Below are 15,922 nucleotides of genomic sequence, written 5' to 3'. Positions count from 1 at the left end.
GAATGCATATGATGTGTAACAAACATTAGAAATGCCTTCTATATGTATTGTACAAACAAGTAAGGGTACAGTAGTTTGTGCATCAAGACAAAGACAGCATTATTAAAGGTGCACTGTGTAACTTTTCTGGTGGATGGTCCGCACTATGCTCATCTCCATGGAGATGTATTTGCTTTGCCTGGAATGTTCCACAGTCCATTTTCTTCTGCTTTATCCGAGACCAGGTTGTGGAGGCAGCAGTTTCAGCAGGGAGGCCCAGACTGCCCTCTCCACACACACTTCTTCCAGCTTTTCCAGGAGGATCCCGAGGCGTTCCCAGTCCAGACAAGAGACATAGTCCCTCCAGCATGTTCTGGGTCTTCCCCGGGGCCTCCTCCCGGTGGGACATGCCCAGAACACCTCTGTCTCCTGGAAGAGAGGCTTCCAGGAGACATTTGGAGTAGATACCTGAGCCACCTCAGCTATCTCCTCTTGACATAGAGAAGCACATCGAGAGGAACAGTGACTCTACTCTGAGCTCCTTCCGTGTGACTGAGCTCCTCCTGATCTCTAAGGGAGCTCCCAGCCACCCTGTGGAGAAAACACATTTTGACCGCTTGTATCCGCATTTTTTCTTTTTGGTCATTACCTAAAGCTCATGACCATAGGTGAGGGAGGGACATCGATTGACTGGTAAAACGAGACCTTTGCCTTTCGTCTCTATGTATGTATTTCCACAGTATGACCATGAATGGTAAATGGTCACAGTTTTATATAGCACTTTCCCACCTTCAAGGCACCCATAGCACTCAAGAAATCATTCACCCACCCATATACCCATTCATACAACAATGTACACAACCAATTAGGGCAAGGTGGGTTAAGTGTCTTGCCTAAAGACACAAAAACAGCATTCATTTGTGGGAGCTGGAATTGCTTCCGGATTAGTGGATCTGACTAGACAACCAATGATGTTTACGTCGAGAGCGGGATTTGAACTGCAACTGCCTTTGGATCAGTGACAAGCACCCTACTCTCACCCCAGTGTATCTATCTCCATACAGGCAACAATCAGGCTAAAATACAGGTCAAGGCAAGATAAATATTGTGCAACATCCCAGGCAAAGCAGTTGAATCATCATAGAGACAAGCAGGCAGCGCACCCACCAGAAAAGTTACATACTGTACCTTTAATGAATGAATTATGTATGTGTGAAAATTAATCTTTGATATAAAACACAAACGTATCCTCTGAAACATTTGATCTTAAATTATATTATGGACATTGTACAAACCATGTAACAACAGAGAGTGTGTTTTGTTTCAATGCAGTGGCTGTGCTCGTTCTCTTTTGGCTGTTTTCGTGTGAATTCAAATGTGGCTGATGTTCTGAGTTTGTCCAACAGAGGGAGACCTTGCATCAGAAGTAATAGGTGTACATGTTCTGCATCTTTCCAGCAACAGATTGTGTATGGTTGTGTATGCTCAGTATGTCCCAGAGCAACTGTCCCACTCCAGTTTTGTGACCCGGTTCGTCTCCTCTTCGTCCTCCTCGTCAGTGTTGTCTGAGTCAGTGCAGGTCAGGCCCACCACCTGCTCCTCCTCTTCCTCACTCTCCTCCTTCGCCTCTTCAGCTACTACCTGAGCAGCACTGATGTTCTATAAAGGACAGACTATTAAAGTCAAACATTCATATTTTATTAAAAGCGCTATATATGACTTTTCTGTTAAAGGGTGGACTACAGGCTTATCTCCATGGAGATGTTACTGCTTTTTCTGGAATGTTCCATATCATGGTACCACCTCCTTGTCTCCATTGAGTTCCATCACAATGGAGACAAAGAAGTAATGCCACCAGGGCAAAAATACATGTCAGATCTGTGAAGAGTTGACCATGCATAAGAATACATGTATGCACTATTTCTGAGTAATAAAAGTAATAAAAAGTGAACCAAGAAAGATCATCTTAATGTCATACTTTGGAACAGTCAAGACAAAGCGATCATCTCATGGCGACAAGCAAGAGACAGTCTCCCCACAGGAAATGTTACATAGAGCACCTTTAACAACTAAGCTGATCAAATGCATTTTCTCCATTTACCTCCATGGGGTTGACAGTGATGGTCAGGCCAGAGTTGTCCCAGTCCATGTCACAGTCTTTGGGCTCATCCTCATCCTCTCTGGAGCCCTCCTGATGAGTGGCGTGAATTCTGTACACGCCAATGACCACAATCACCACCAGGGCGGCGATACAAACCACAATAATCACTGTGGCAGCCGGAGGAGCTGGCCCTGTGTGAGATGAGGTCAAGAAGATAAGGTAAGGCTGATGAAATGACCTTTTGCTAGTCCAGAGTGGTGTATTGAATGACATTTGGGATACCTGTCATGTGAGAATTGAGAGAGTGGATCATCAGAGGGTGATGCATTGGTCTCATGAACTGGGATGATGCTGCCATGTGGTTGACATGCTCCACGGGGGCAGCAGAGTGGTGCAGCAGACTCATCTGTGTAGTAATGAAATTATATTATACATGAGTGTATGCATATTCAAGAAAAGGCAATCTTAAAATCCATTATTCACAGTTCTTGCCCATAAAAAGTAAACTCAAATTGAAAACGAAAATAGGCAGAAAAATAGAAATAAATTGAGAGTAATTCACTCACTCTGTGGAAATTCAATTTAATTCAGATCTGATTAGATTTGTAGAATTTAAATTACAGATGAGGAAAGCATCTCCATAAAATTAAGCACTCTGGAAAACAACTGACAAACCATGACACTTCCACAGTCAGAGCAGCACCAAAAGATTTCTAACACTTATTTATTTATTATCTGTTGTTATTTAATTATTACGTCACTGACACCAGGTGACTGCAGTGTCTTTGCCTCAAAACTAGAGACTGAATCCTTAACTACATCTCTGAGCCCACATCACACATAACAACTAGTTATGTTTTTGTTTTTGTTTTTTCTTTCTAGCATTTTACCAAAATTCCAAGCTCATGCTGGCTTTTTTGCCAAAACACAACACTGGCATCAAAATAAGAACTGTAGCTCAAAATCCCTAAACCCAGGCATGGGCTTTACAGTTACTGAGAACATTTCAAACAAACAAAACAATATTGCTGGGTTTCAGATGACATCACAACATTGTATGGACCAGTAGCGTTTAATACAGATGGGGGTTGGACAGTTAAAATTAATATTGTTAAAAGGCTGATTTTTGTTCTAACAAAGCAAGTTTTAGGGTTTTGTCAATTAAAATGATCAGATTCAACATTTGTAAATGTACCTTTTAGATAATTCATGGCAAAGTGCAATGTAATCAGCCTGGCTCTTTTTGCCCGTCTGGGAGTATAACATCTTCACATAAACTCTGAAAACCACCAGCAGCCTAAACATGAGCTCACCTCCAGGTTGAACTCATTGCTGGTGTACCGTCCGTTGAGCTCGGAGCAGGTGACTCTAAACTTTCTCTTGCTTAAAGTTGCCGGTCTCCAGTTTCTGTACCGGATCTGTCTTAGTGCCTGCTCGTAGTGCGACATGGAGTCCACACCTGCAAAAATGAAAAGAAACCCATTTATTCTATAAGTTACTAGTTGTACAAGTTTTGACAGGACCTTTACAGCTGTCTGGGTCTATAGAGACTGAATGTCCTGGTTAAGCCTATTGATTTCTGTGTAAAGGCCAGGTGCCACACTGACTGTTCGCCTGTCACTGCGGCAGGTGGGCAGGTGACGTGTGCCTACCATATATTGATATCCCGGAGGTGGAGTTGGTGGCGTCCAGGTGTTTTCCTAACAAGGCACTGTGATGTATCTCCAGGCTTTCTCTTTCGGGGTTTAATTCGTCACCAATTAACAGCACGTCACAGTAGTCCAGGTTGTGCATGAGCTCGGTCACACCTGGTCTGTGTACTGTGGACACAATAAAACCAGATTTATCATTACAACAATCAGAACATACTATGGACCAAAATTGTTCTGTAATTGACCTGAAGTCAGTGGTGGAACGTAACAAAGTAAAAGTAGTACTTTTACTTCACTACATTTGAGAGCAGGTATCTCTACTTTCTACATTTTACAAGTATTTTTTATCATTGGTTGAGACCTGCTGAAAAGGCTTTTTAATACATTCATAGTTTGAAAATATATAAATAAAAACAGCTACAACAAAAACTATCGATTTAGTTGTTTCTATTGAACAAAATTCAGCACAAATCTTGACCAAAATCAATACATTTGAAGCTTTATAAGACCTCAAAATCTACACGAAATGCTTTTACTTTTTATTCTTAGTACATTTTTAAATGGGCACAAGTAGATTTTTTCATGTATCTTTACATTTACTTAAGTAATAAAATTGAGTAACTCCTCCAGTAACTGTAAATTAGGAATTTCATGTTTCAGGTTATCATATTATTTTTAAAGTAATCTACAGAGTGGAGTTGGGATATCTTATAAAGTAAATATTCTCAAATAAAATAAATAATATCTGGTTGGAAATAAATAAGCCATTATAAAAATCTTCTGTAAAAGTTGGCACTTGTGGGAGGTATTTTCCCACAATTACATAAATAGTTCCTGTATTAATGAAATGTATTAAATATAGTGATCATTATAAAAAAATAAAAATAAAAAATACATTTGAATGTGTTAGACAATCTCTTCTCAAGTTTGAAATACAATGAGTTGGGGTCTGTTCTATAGTCTGAAACAAGCACTAGCTTTTTCTGACATGAGTTATAATTCCAGTTTCAGTGAGGCTGATTAAACATGAAGACGTTCTGCAGTCATCTCAGGGTCTTGACTCACTCCCGCCTAGGCTGTCCCCTCTGATCACGGTGCTGGTGAGGTGGATCTCTTTGAAGGGGGCCACCCCGAGCGGCGCCTGCAGGTCACTGGCCGGTCGGACGAGGCGGTTTGAGCCGGAGATGGTGATCCGTGGTTTACTGGGAGCCATCACCATGACGACGGCCTTCACGTCAGGGATGGAAAGGCAAGAGTCTTCACCAAAACACCTACAACACAGAGGAAAGAAAGGTTACATATTGTACAACACATAAACATTTACTCAGTCCACTGATTTAGTACAATGTGGCGTTGATATATGGTAAAAAAGGTTAAATGTTCAAATGTATATATTTGTCCTCTTGTCTATATGTGGGTTATTTTGTTATGTCTTGAAAATGAATAAGTAATTTGTTGGTGAAGAGGGAAGGTTCTTTATCTATAAGTAAATGCAGTATAGATTGTAAACATGACAGAATAACCTTGCATTTGACAAGCAATTGAGGCCAGTTACGCCACCCTGGCTGGTGTTACTGGGCCCCAGCCTGGAGCAAGGCCTGAGGTGGGTGTTCGACAGCGAGTGCCTGGTGGCCAGGCCTTTCCCCATGGGCCTGGTCAGACACAGCCTGAAGAAGCAATGTGGGGAGAGGCGGCGAGTGAGTGGGCTTGCTTATTGCCTCCTTGTGTTGGAGTACACTCCAGTGAACGAGAGGATCGCGTCCCTGTGCCAAACAGCAGTGCAGAGTACACGGCCTTCTCGGAGTCCCTGGGAGAGTGCGCTGGCCGGGGATTCCGTCATTCTACTGGGGTAAAAACGGCCTCCTTCCCCTGAACCCGAGCAGTGCTCTGTGCTAGTCGCAGTTTGTCCATAACAAGCACCTTGTTCAAGCACAAGGGTGTACATTAGTGCACCAGTGGACCAGGCAGGCCAGGCGGGCCAGGAGTGCAGCAGCTCGTACTGTTGCAGAGGCAAAAACTCGGGTATGGGAGGAGTTCGGGGAGGCCATGGAGGAGGATTATCGGTCGGCCTCAAAGAGATTCTGGCAAATCATTTGACGCCTCAGGAGGGGGAAGCAGTGCTTCACTAACACTGTTTACAGTACAGGCAGAGAGCTGCTGACCTGGTTATGTTGTCGGATGTGGAAGGAATACTTTGAGGATGTCCTCAATCCCACCATCATGTCTTCCGAGGAGGAAGCAGAGAGTGAGGACTAGGAGGCGGACTCATCCATCAACCTGGCTGAAGTCACTGAGGTGGTTGGCAAGCTCCTCAATGACAAGGCTCCAGGGGTGGATGAGATCCATCCCGAATCTCTGGATGTTTTAGGGCTGTCTTGGCTAACATGTCTCTGCAACATTGTGTGGCGGTCGGGGACAGTGCTGCTGGACTGGCAGACTGGGGTGGTTGTCCCTCTAATTAAGAAGGGGAACAGGAGTGTGTGTTCCAAGTACAGGGGAATCACTCTCTTCAGCTTTCCGGGTAAGGTCTATTTCAGGGTGACCGGTAGTCGAACCTCAGATTCAGGAGAAGCAGTGTGGTTTTCCTCTCAGTCACAGAACACTGGACCAGCTTTACACTCTCCATTGGGTCCTCGAGGGTTCATGAGAGTTTGAGTTGGAAGCCACAAGGGCTGCGCTTTGTCACCGGTTCTGTTCATTGTATTTATGGACAAGGGGCTGGAGAGGGACCGGTTAGGCGACCACAGGATCTCATCTCTGGTGCAGATGATGTTGTCCTGATGACTTTATCAGGCTAGGACCTGGGGCAGTTTGCAGAGTGTGAAGTGGCTGGGATGGGAATCAGCCCCTCCAAATCCGAGGCCATGGTTCTCCACCAGAAAAATGTGGCTTGCCCCCTCTGTGTGGGTGGGGAGTCCTTGCCTCAAGTAGAGGAGTTCAAGTATCTTGGGGTCTTGTTCATGAGTGAGGGAAGGATGGAGCTTGAGAATGACAGGCGGATTGGTGCAGCATCTGGAGTGATGTGATCACTGTAGCGGACTGTGGTGGTAAAGAAGGAGATGAGCCGAAAGGCAAAGCTCTCGATTTACTTGTCAATCTACTTTCCTACTCTCACCTATGGTCATGAGCTTTGGGTAATGACTGAAAGGACAAGATTGTGGGGACAAGCGGCCAAAGTTTCCTCCACAGGGTGGCTGGGCATTCCCTTATAGATAGGATGAGGAGCTCAGTCACACGGGAGGAGCTCAGGGCATCTGTTTAGGATGCCTCCTGGACGCCTCCCTAGGGATGTGTTCTAGACATGTTCCACCAGGAGGATGCCCCGGGAAAGACCCAAGACACGGTGGAGGGACCATGTCTGTCTGCTGGCATAAGAACACCTTGGGGTCCCACCGGAGTGCTGCTCCTGCAAACTGGCGCTAGATAAGTGGAAGAAAATGGATGGATGAAAGAAACATAATCTCAAGGACTGAATAAATATAGGCACAATGTGTTGACTCTGGCACAGTGATTTGTCCTGGTCTGTTTTGTGAAGTAAACACATGTTGAGTAGTAAAATAATTGACAAAATGAAGAAAAGATTTTAAAAACATAATTGCAGGACTAGTTGCACATGTGTATCACTTACTGCACTGTGGTTGTGATGTGCAGTTTTCGGATGCCTGGTGTGGGGAACTGCCTTGAGTTGATGTAGGACACTTTGGTCATGGCTGTGTTGATACTGTCCAAATCCTCTCCTTCCACCACCAGCACCGACTGAGCGGGATTAAAGTGAAACTAGGCCCAAAACAGGATTAAATGGACATATTTTAGTTGCACTTGCAGTAGCATTTATTCAAACTCGAGTAATATTCCATACCTTGATGTCCTTAGCCAGACTTTCCAGGGAGTTGATATCCAGGCCCTCTTTGCAGGCCTGTAGACAGGAGATAACCTTCTGCGTCTCAATGCGGCCCGGCCGGATTGTCAGACCTGACAGGCTGCCATGGAAATACTGGGTGAAGCGAGGGGTCGCTACCTCTCCCCCTGAAAGGAGAAAGCAGAGGTGCAGATAAGACGGGGCAGAAATGGAGCAAATGGAAAATTGCCATAGACCAGTTCTAAAAACAGACTTGTATAGTGATTTACCAAATAAATTGACTGGAATAAATTTACACTGTAATGCTAAGTGCTAAAAAGAGCTGCAAGATTAATCGTAATCAAAACAAAATCACAATCAATTTGAATAGTCACAACTAACTAATTGCAAAGACTGCAAGAATAATTTCCCCGGAAACAACAGAATATTCCGTTTTATTGTGTATAAAACCTGATAATCCTGGATTTTAGACCTCTACAAACCAGTAACATGTTTTTCCAAAATTGTTCAAGTATAATTTTTAAACACACGGACCTGGAGAACCGAGAAAGCAGCTCAGCTCAGCTCATATACTGTATGTAGGCCTGTCACGATAACACATTTTGAAGTGCGATATATTGCTGAAGTAAATATAGATAATAAACGATAACATCAAAACTAATTTATACCACTGACACAATAATCCAAGAGCAGATTTATACAACAAAAACTATTCTAAATCTACAATATTGTTAAAAAATCATGAGCTGCAATAAATAAACTGTGGAATGAAACACTTTAGTATGTTGTTTTCATCTGTAATGAGTCATAGAAGTCTACAGCTCAAATTCTTCTACAGCTCAAATATCATATTACCAAAAAAAAAACAACCCAAAAATCCTCTGGTAGTGCAAAGAAAATGTACACATGATAAATACTAACCACAAAAAAATATTATTCCAGCTTTCATATATTGAACGATAAGTTTATATTGTGACAGGCCTAACTGTTCGTAAAAATGCACTTCCTCTGTGGCCATGGAAACACAAACTTTGCTTTTTTAGTATGGATTTAAAAGTTATGACAAAAACTGTCAGCATTGTTTCCCCTCATAAATGAACCATATTTATTTTGTCATGTTGCTGTGTTACTACAGTTTCCTCTTGTTGAAGCCTATCTGCCTCACAGTGAGTGGATGTTTCATGGCACATATTGTACGCTGCTGTACTGGGGGCTTGAGGGGGGCTCAGCAGAGGAGTACATATCAGTGAGAGCAGGCGTGCCGCTGGAGGTCTCTAGTCCCACAGCTCTGTCGATGTGGATCACACTGAGACAGAGCCACCACACTGCCACATACACCGGGCTCTGCGTCAGCACACAGCCACAGGGAACCCAAGCAGCAGTGTACCGTCCTCCAGGGAACGGAAGACACATTTACTCACATGTTGGGAACAGACTGGTAAAACATTTATTTGTGTTTTTGTTGCGTCTTGCAGTTAACAACACAACCATGTAGGGCTGCAACTAAAGATTCTTTTGGTAACCAATTCATCTTGTGAAATGCCAGTGAATATGACATTTTAAATCTGACCTAGTGGAAGCTTTATTGATGTCACTTGAGAAAATACAGACAAAATCGCTTTATTATCAAAAAACACAACATATTCACGTTTCCTGTGTCAACTGGAGTCTCTTCTCTCAGCACATTCGTATGTTTTGGAATCTGTAAATAGTTAATTGCAATCGATTAGTTGCAATTAACTATTTTCAGGCATACAAACATGGTAAATGGTCATATTTTTATATAGCGCTTTTTCACCTTCAAGACACTCAAAGCAGTTTACATCAAGGACCACTCACCCATTCATACACACATTCATACACCAATATACGCAGACACTGGGGGGGGGGGGGGGGGGGGGGGGGGGAGATGGGTTTAGTGACTTGCACAAAGACATAACTACAGCATTCATCTGTGGGAGCTGGAAACGAGTGGATCAGTGGATCTGAGTGCTCTACCAATGACATTCATGTCGAGAGCGGCGTTCTAACAGCCAGCCTTCAGATCAGTGGACAAACACTGAGCTACTGTCACCATGCAGACTGTTGTGGCTTGTGGTTAGTGAAAACTGAATGATGGCAGTTTGTGTTTGATTCTTGGTCAGGCCAGAGGAGCAGGTAAAGTCAAAGACATGTTTTCTTTATTTTCACAGCAGACGGTCTACTCTGCCTCCTGTTTTTCTCCAGTTGAGTCTCTGCGACAAATGCGGCACTGAAAGCTTTTCATCAAGCCAAGGTCTTTGTGTTTGAGAAGGGATATTTTTGGAGTGCCAGTGTCTAGACGGACTCTTCTTTTATTAGTTAAGAGGCAGATGAATAAAAGGTAAGTGGACTGAGAAAGTGCACCCATTCTCTATGTTAAGTGCAAGATTGTTCTAATTGGATGAGTGATTAGTGGAATTAAGCGCTGTTGGACGAGTGTTGAGAGCTGACGTCTGCCAATTAAATATGGTAGAGGCTGCATTAAGAGCAAAGGGAAGAAAATTAGTGCTCGTCCTCACATCTAAGTTCAAGAAATATAAAATATATAATAATAATAATTATTATTATTATTATTATGATTATTATTATGATTATGATTATGATTATGATTATGATTATTATTATTATTATTATTATTATTATTATTATTATTATTATTATTATTGTTATTGTTATTGTTATTATTTATATAGGGCTTTTCATGACACTCAAAGACACTTCAGAGAGTTCAAGACAAACAAAACACAAATAAAAGAAACATATAAAGATGTTGCCAAAATGATTAAAGCTACAAACAAGAAGCACTTCCAATACCAAACCAATTGAGAATTTTAGACAAAAGTAATGAGAATACTGGACTATCCTTAAGGCTGGTCCCAAGCTTGGACAAATGCAGAGGTTGGTGAAGATGGAAGAGCATCAGGTTTAAAAGATGCCAAATTAAAATGCACTATAATCACTGCACTGGAAGGCATATTTTATGTGGTGACTCCCATAGCAAAGGCAACAGCTTGGAGCAAAAACAGATCTGTACTCCTCAGCATGGCAAGAATTTTAATAATCTCACTGTAAAAAATATGAACTTTGTAAGAATGATAGCCTTACACAATCTTAAAACTTTTTTTTTTTCACTTACAACCTTGTATAGTGCCATTGGAGTTTTCCTGAGCACACTTTGAATGACTTCCCCTCCACATGTCTGCCCATTATGTTGTTGATTGTGGGGGAGAGGGGGCCCGCTGAAATGAGACACTCTGAAAGGCAATCTCGCCCGCTAATGGCCTGCAAAGTTATCAGTTGCGGCTTAGTGAAGCTTAAAGCGGCTTCATTGGGATGTAATAGCGGGCAAACTTGTCCTCTATTCACTCCAGTTAATCCTTCCTTCAGGGCGTTCTTTCACAATCACACGTTCATGGAAAGACGAGGACGCTGTGTGAAGTTTGACACGAAAGGAGGGAAAGGAAATGCAATCAGAAACATGGAGATTATGATGGTGAATAGAAATGTACAGGCAAAATATGAAGTTAGTGTGAGTGTTGTTTAGCGTGAGGGAAACTGCTGCTGGGGACTTTTGGGGTAACTATACTGTTCAGAACATGGCAAGAGGCAGGTCCTATAAGACTGAAATGTATGGGTATTACGGTTTGTGGGAAAACATGGTCTTTGCGAGGCTTTAAACTTTTTTTCTTATTGGAGGTTAAAGTTTTGCATTCTGGTCAAAGACTTGATTCAACCGTGACGGGGCATATTTGCACTAATGATACTAATAATACAGTACTAAAGCATTTCCTAGCCTCAGTATTTTCTGTCGTCATAAATGAACAAAGGTACCACATTTTACACATCCCGTTTTTTTCACCTGCTTTAATTGAAGTTCTAAGGACTGGGTGTGATTGTTATACTTTGTCATTCTCCATAATTGTATATTTCTGTAGCCCCTTTGATTACTTTGTTTTATTATTTTCTATACAGACAAATTAAATTGAATTGCTGCCATTCAGACGCAATATACACAGCACTCTACACAATCGCTTTGGAGGGTAATAACTTAAACATAAAATGAGAAAGTAAAGAGGAGCTCATGGAAAATGGTATTCAGTGTTTCAATAAAACTCTTTGTATGTTCTCTGCAATATGTGTGGTCTTGAATATTCTTGTCTAATCAAATTGCAGACTACACACTCAAAAACAAACATGACAAACTGACATGTCACTTATGGAGTATCGCTATGCAGCCATGTAGTCAGAAAATTGTAATGTGTAGCTATAATAATTTCTTTATATAATAATCATAAGATAAGTAGATACTTCAAATGGATTTTCCTGATGCCACACTGTCCCCTGTCATTTCTGCAGCTAACACAAACATCACACCAGAGCCACAGCTGTCAGACATGTATATACCCCTGTTATTGAGGACTCATTACTGTGGAGATACAGAAGTGCCCCATACGGACCTTGCCAGCAGGCGCCCACTGTCAGCTGTGTGTCGATGTTTGAAGCGTGGATGGGCCAGTCGTCTGTCACCAGGTAGGGTTCAAAGGTCACTCCGTCCACAAACAGCGTCACGGCCGGGAACTCCACGTTGATTACATAGTAGTGCCATTCCTTGTCACATATCTGCATATACACAAGGAGGGGATCATTACTTCTGGGGTATTTGTGGATGCATTCAGATGAAAATATATTCATGAGAACGAGAAAATAGGACAGCAGAAAAAACCCATTATTCCCTCAGCGATATGTTTTTTGAGTTTGGCAGCGTTTTTCCCAAGGAGGCTCATGTTTACAGAAAGGCGTTATAAAGATGATGTTTACAATCATGAAGCCTGGAGCTGCATCGTTTTCTGTGCTCACCTCACTTCAGTGAAACTGACGCAACAAATCGGCCATCAGTGGAGGGTTTATCTGTTGTCAAATAAACTAACGAGGTGTTCATTAGCAGAGGGTAAGAGACAAATATGGCGTGTCATGCGATAAAAATCCTTTTCGAAGTACAGAAGGAGGGGCACGTCCCATCCCCTCGCTTCAGTGAGACTGCGGTTTATGAAGAAGAGCAGGAATTGACCACAGATAAATTCATTCTCCAGGCATTTCATGTGGGAAAACATCTAAGCCACATGTAGCCACAGCTGCCCTGAGGCTAACTTACAGAGACCTGACTGCCATTGTACAGCAACAGCTTCTCTGATCCTCTCAGCACTCACTCACAGAATGCATCCAGACCCAGACTCGCTTGTCATCACTATCCAATTAATAATCGCATAATTAATTATTTAATGGTCAGAAAAATACAAACACAATGGGGACGTTTAAATATTCGACTAATTAAATGGGTGGTGTCTGATTGTGAGGTGTAGCCCTACTCCATAATCTTTATAATAATAATACAGACTATTTCAAAGGTCCTCAGACAGTTCACACTGTCTATTTATTTGGTTTTATCTTGTTAAGCACTTTATTTTTTGTAGTGCAGTGTTTTACATTGTGTTTAAAAAGTTACAAATAAAAGTTCAATTCTGATCTGTTTTAAGAGAAAAACTTAAGTGGGGCATTGCACGCAATGTCAAACTGACTTTCAATATAAAACACAGAAGTTCCGATTGCATATCATCTCCACAGAGCACAATGCAGGTGCAGCACCACACGGAGCTGTTGTGAAAACTAATGGGGTTAGCTGTGTGTCGGGGGCTTCTGGATCCTCTGGGGAAGTGTTGATTTCTGGCTCAGGCTGTCATCCTTTATGAGTGTGAAGAGACACAAACTCCCGGAGGATATCCGAGTCTGTCAGCACACCCCCTCCTCTCACTCCTCTCTGCAGGTAGCTTGTACTGCTACTGTACTGTAAATGGCTTCAAATATCAACTTTCTCTCTTTTCCCAACAGAGCATCAATGTCTTATGCACTTACAGCAACAAAACACGATCTCTGATGTGTCACTGGATAATAATAATATTTTGATTATCTATAATTGTGCACTTCACTTGAACAGTCCACCATTAAACCAACCTGTGGGCTGATGGCCAATTAAACCCTTTTAGTCATACATTAAAGACAATACTTCAACAGCTCAGAATATGCAACAAGCCCAATTATTTACATCCTATTATTAGACAATATACAGAGCGATTTCGCACAACCACAGCAACCGTAGTCATTTTGTAATTGTGATAAATGATTTAACAGGAGGGCATGAACGAGTTAAACGGGTTCAAATCAAATATTGATTTTACTGGTAACACTTGTAATATCAGTGTTGTGATTCTTTACAAACACACTGAACTGGATGTCCAGGTGGACAAGTTGTTTTCGTGATTATTTGGTGTTTTGGTTCTCAAGATGATTATCCGATCAAAAAGCTGAATGAGCCTCACAGGAGTGTCTCATTTATGTTTCAACGTTCAATACTGAAATCTAGTTGCTTAAACCTAAAAAGTTTCTCTTGTATGAATCATCATTGCCTAAACCCTAGCAGAATAAATCACTAAATGCTAGTGCAGCCTCTGCAGATCATTGAGTGAACTCTGGAGGTACTAAGGTTTTAGATGAGGTTTGGCCTGTTCATGTACTGAAAATGCATGAGTCCTCTATTGGCATGTTAAGACACTGGTAACCTGTCATGAGTGTGGTTCAGGCTACATACTCTCCCTTAAAATCTCTTGTGAATACAAACTGTACAAATATACCGAGACCTTGTCCAATAAAGGCACTTTGGAGTGTTGTGTCTCAAACCTACTTTTTTTTTCACCGGGATTTTTGTGTTTTTTTATTTGTATTTTATTATATTTACCATCTGTGCCATTGATTGGAATGGCATTATGGCCAAAACAAACCACGGAGAAATATGTCCAGTATTTTATTGTGTGTAATTTAATAACTGAAAAAGTGTTTATGAATTAAAATTCTGATAACCATTCTTTTTCAGATGTAAACAAAAGCGCAGGCAGATCACTCACTGTCAGAGCCGTGTGCTTGGCTTTGATAAGAAATAGGAAGAGGAAATATGGGGTCATCTTTTACACATCTACACATAATATAGAATTTCTGAAGTCGGAGAAAAACTGGCACCATAACTTCACAGTACTCCTTATTTTCATGTTGTTTACTTTCTAAACGTAACACACACAAATGCACACGCACATATCACTATCATTAGCAGAGCTCCTTTGCTGCCGCTGAGGTATGTTTTCTGAGAGCGCATTAGTCAGAGGAAGCTTGAAAGTGCGCCGCCTCTGCTAAAGCATAACAAGACAATGAATGCAGAAGCGCCATAATGAGCCAGTCTGCAGGCAGCCCCAGGGACACTCAGGAGCAGAACTATCCGGCAGAGTCCAGAGAAAGAATGATAGGATGGATGTGCAGTGATCAGAAGTGCTGAAACTATGTTTCAGGGGGTGGGCACTTAGCAGCGCTGTCAATCAAACCCATTGCCAGCACTAACGGGAGCGACCTCAGGGAAAGGAGGCAGCTGATTGGTTTCTTATTAATGTTCATATCTTGAGTTACAAGAGTTACAAGAGCGAAAATATAAAAATACCAGAATTACGTAGAACGGGTCAATACGAACATTTTACGACCAAAATGACGAGCCTGACAGCAGTATTTACAGAGAGAGGGGTGACAGTTTTCTAATGTAAAGTGAACTGGAGCCAGAGTCGATGGAGCTGAAAGCGCAGCCCATGATTACGTCCTATTTCGAATGCACCAGCTAGCAGGTTAGGTTATGTCCATTTATATCTACAATTCATTATTTTCCCTCATACTGAGTATAAATAGAGGTTGTACTGAAAATGAGTAAATACCAGAAAAAACACAGATCACATACAATCATATAAACTAGAGCATATTTCAACAGTACAGAATGATATTTGTGAGTGTACATGTGCTGTAATTAACTTGAAATAAGCCATTTACTTTGATTGTAATGTGCTGCAGTCAGTCATAAATATCAACCAGCTCAATTATGGCACCTGTCTCCCCCCCAGTGGTTTCATCTTGTTAACGTCTAAACTAAACAGCATTTCCAAATTTCCTGTGTGGAGTCCATATATCACCCAGCAACAACACACCAGTTTTATTGTGAGCATAAAGCAGAGCAGATAAGGCTGCCTATCTGCTGTGAATCTGTGCTGGCATGTTTACGATCAACTATTATATTATAGTGGCACAAAAGAAGTGAGACTGTGAAAGCTGATTGGACGCAGAAATTACTATGGAAACTGGAGGAAAGATTTAACACCTGAAAGACCTTTGACAACTATCATGTCACAGTGTTCCAGTTTGGAATTTCAATAGGGTGAGGAAGATCAG

At 41.7% G+C, this 15,922-nt stretch overlaps 1 protein-coding gene across 1 annotated transcript; it reads right to left on the bottom strand.

Moving 5' to 3' along the window:
- Nucleotides 1-1,105: 1,105 nt before the first annotated feature.
- LOC117385546 (calsyntenin-2-like) lies at nt 1,106-14,625 on the bottom strand. Its single transcript, XM_033982836.2, has 10 exons — nt 14,569-14,625; nt 12,070-12,232; nt 7,592-7,758; nt 7,361-7,509; nt 4,798-5,003; nt 3,733-3,900; nt 3,394-3,539; nt 2,363-2,486; nt 2,081-2,271; nt 1,106-1,638 (listed from the first exon to the last, which is right to left on the bottom strand). The coding sequence occupies exons 1-10, from the start codon at nt 14,623-14,625 to the stop codon at nt 1,465-1,467; spliced, it is 1,545 nt and encodes a 514-aa protein (XP_033838727.1). The 3' UTR covers nt 1,106-1,464.
- Nucleotides 14,626-15,922: the final 1,297 nt, after the last annotated feature.

This window comes from Periophthalmus magnuspinnatus, chromosome 17, assembly GCF_009829125.3.
Source record: "Periophthalmus magnuspinnatus isolate fPerMag1 chromosome 17, fPerMag1.2.pri, whole genome shotgun sequence".
Classification (NCBI taxonomy): Eukaryota; Metazoa; Chordata; class Actinopteri; order Gobiiformes; family Gobiidae; genus Periophthalmus; species Periophthalmus magnuspinnatus.
This window is presented reverse-complemented; position numbering and strand designations above follow the sequence as displayed.

Excerpts from the sequence above, each read along its gene's own strand:
- LOC117385546 (XM_033982836.2), bottom strand. The coding sequence starts at position 14,625 with ATGACCCCATATTTCCTCTTCCTATTTCTTATCAAAGCCAAGCACACG. Across the intron at positions 3,901-4,797 it reads AGGGGACAGCCTAGGCGGGA|TACACAGACCAGGTGTGACC; the intron begins GTGAGTCAAGAC and ends TTGTGTCCACAG. Across the intron at positions 2,272-2,362 it reads TCTCAATTCTCACATGACAG|GGCCAGCTCCTCCGGCTGCC; the intron begins GTATCCCAAATG and ends CATCTCACACAG.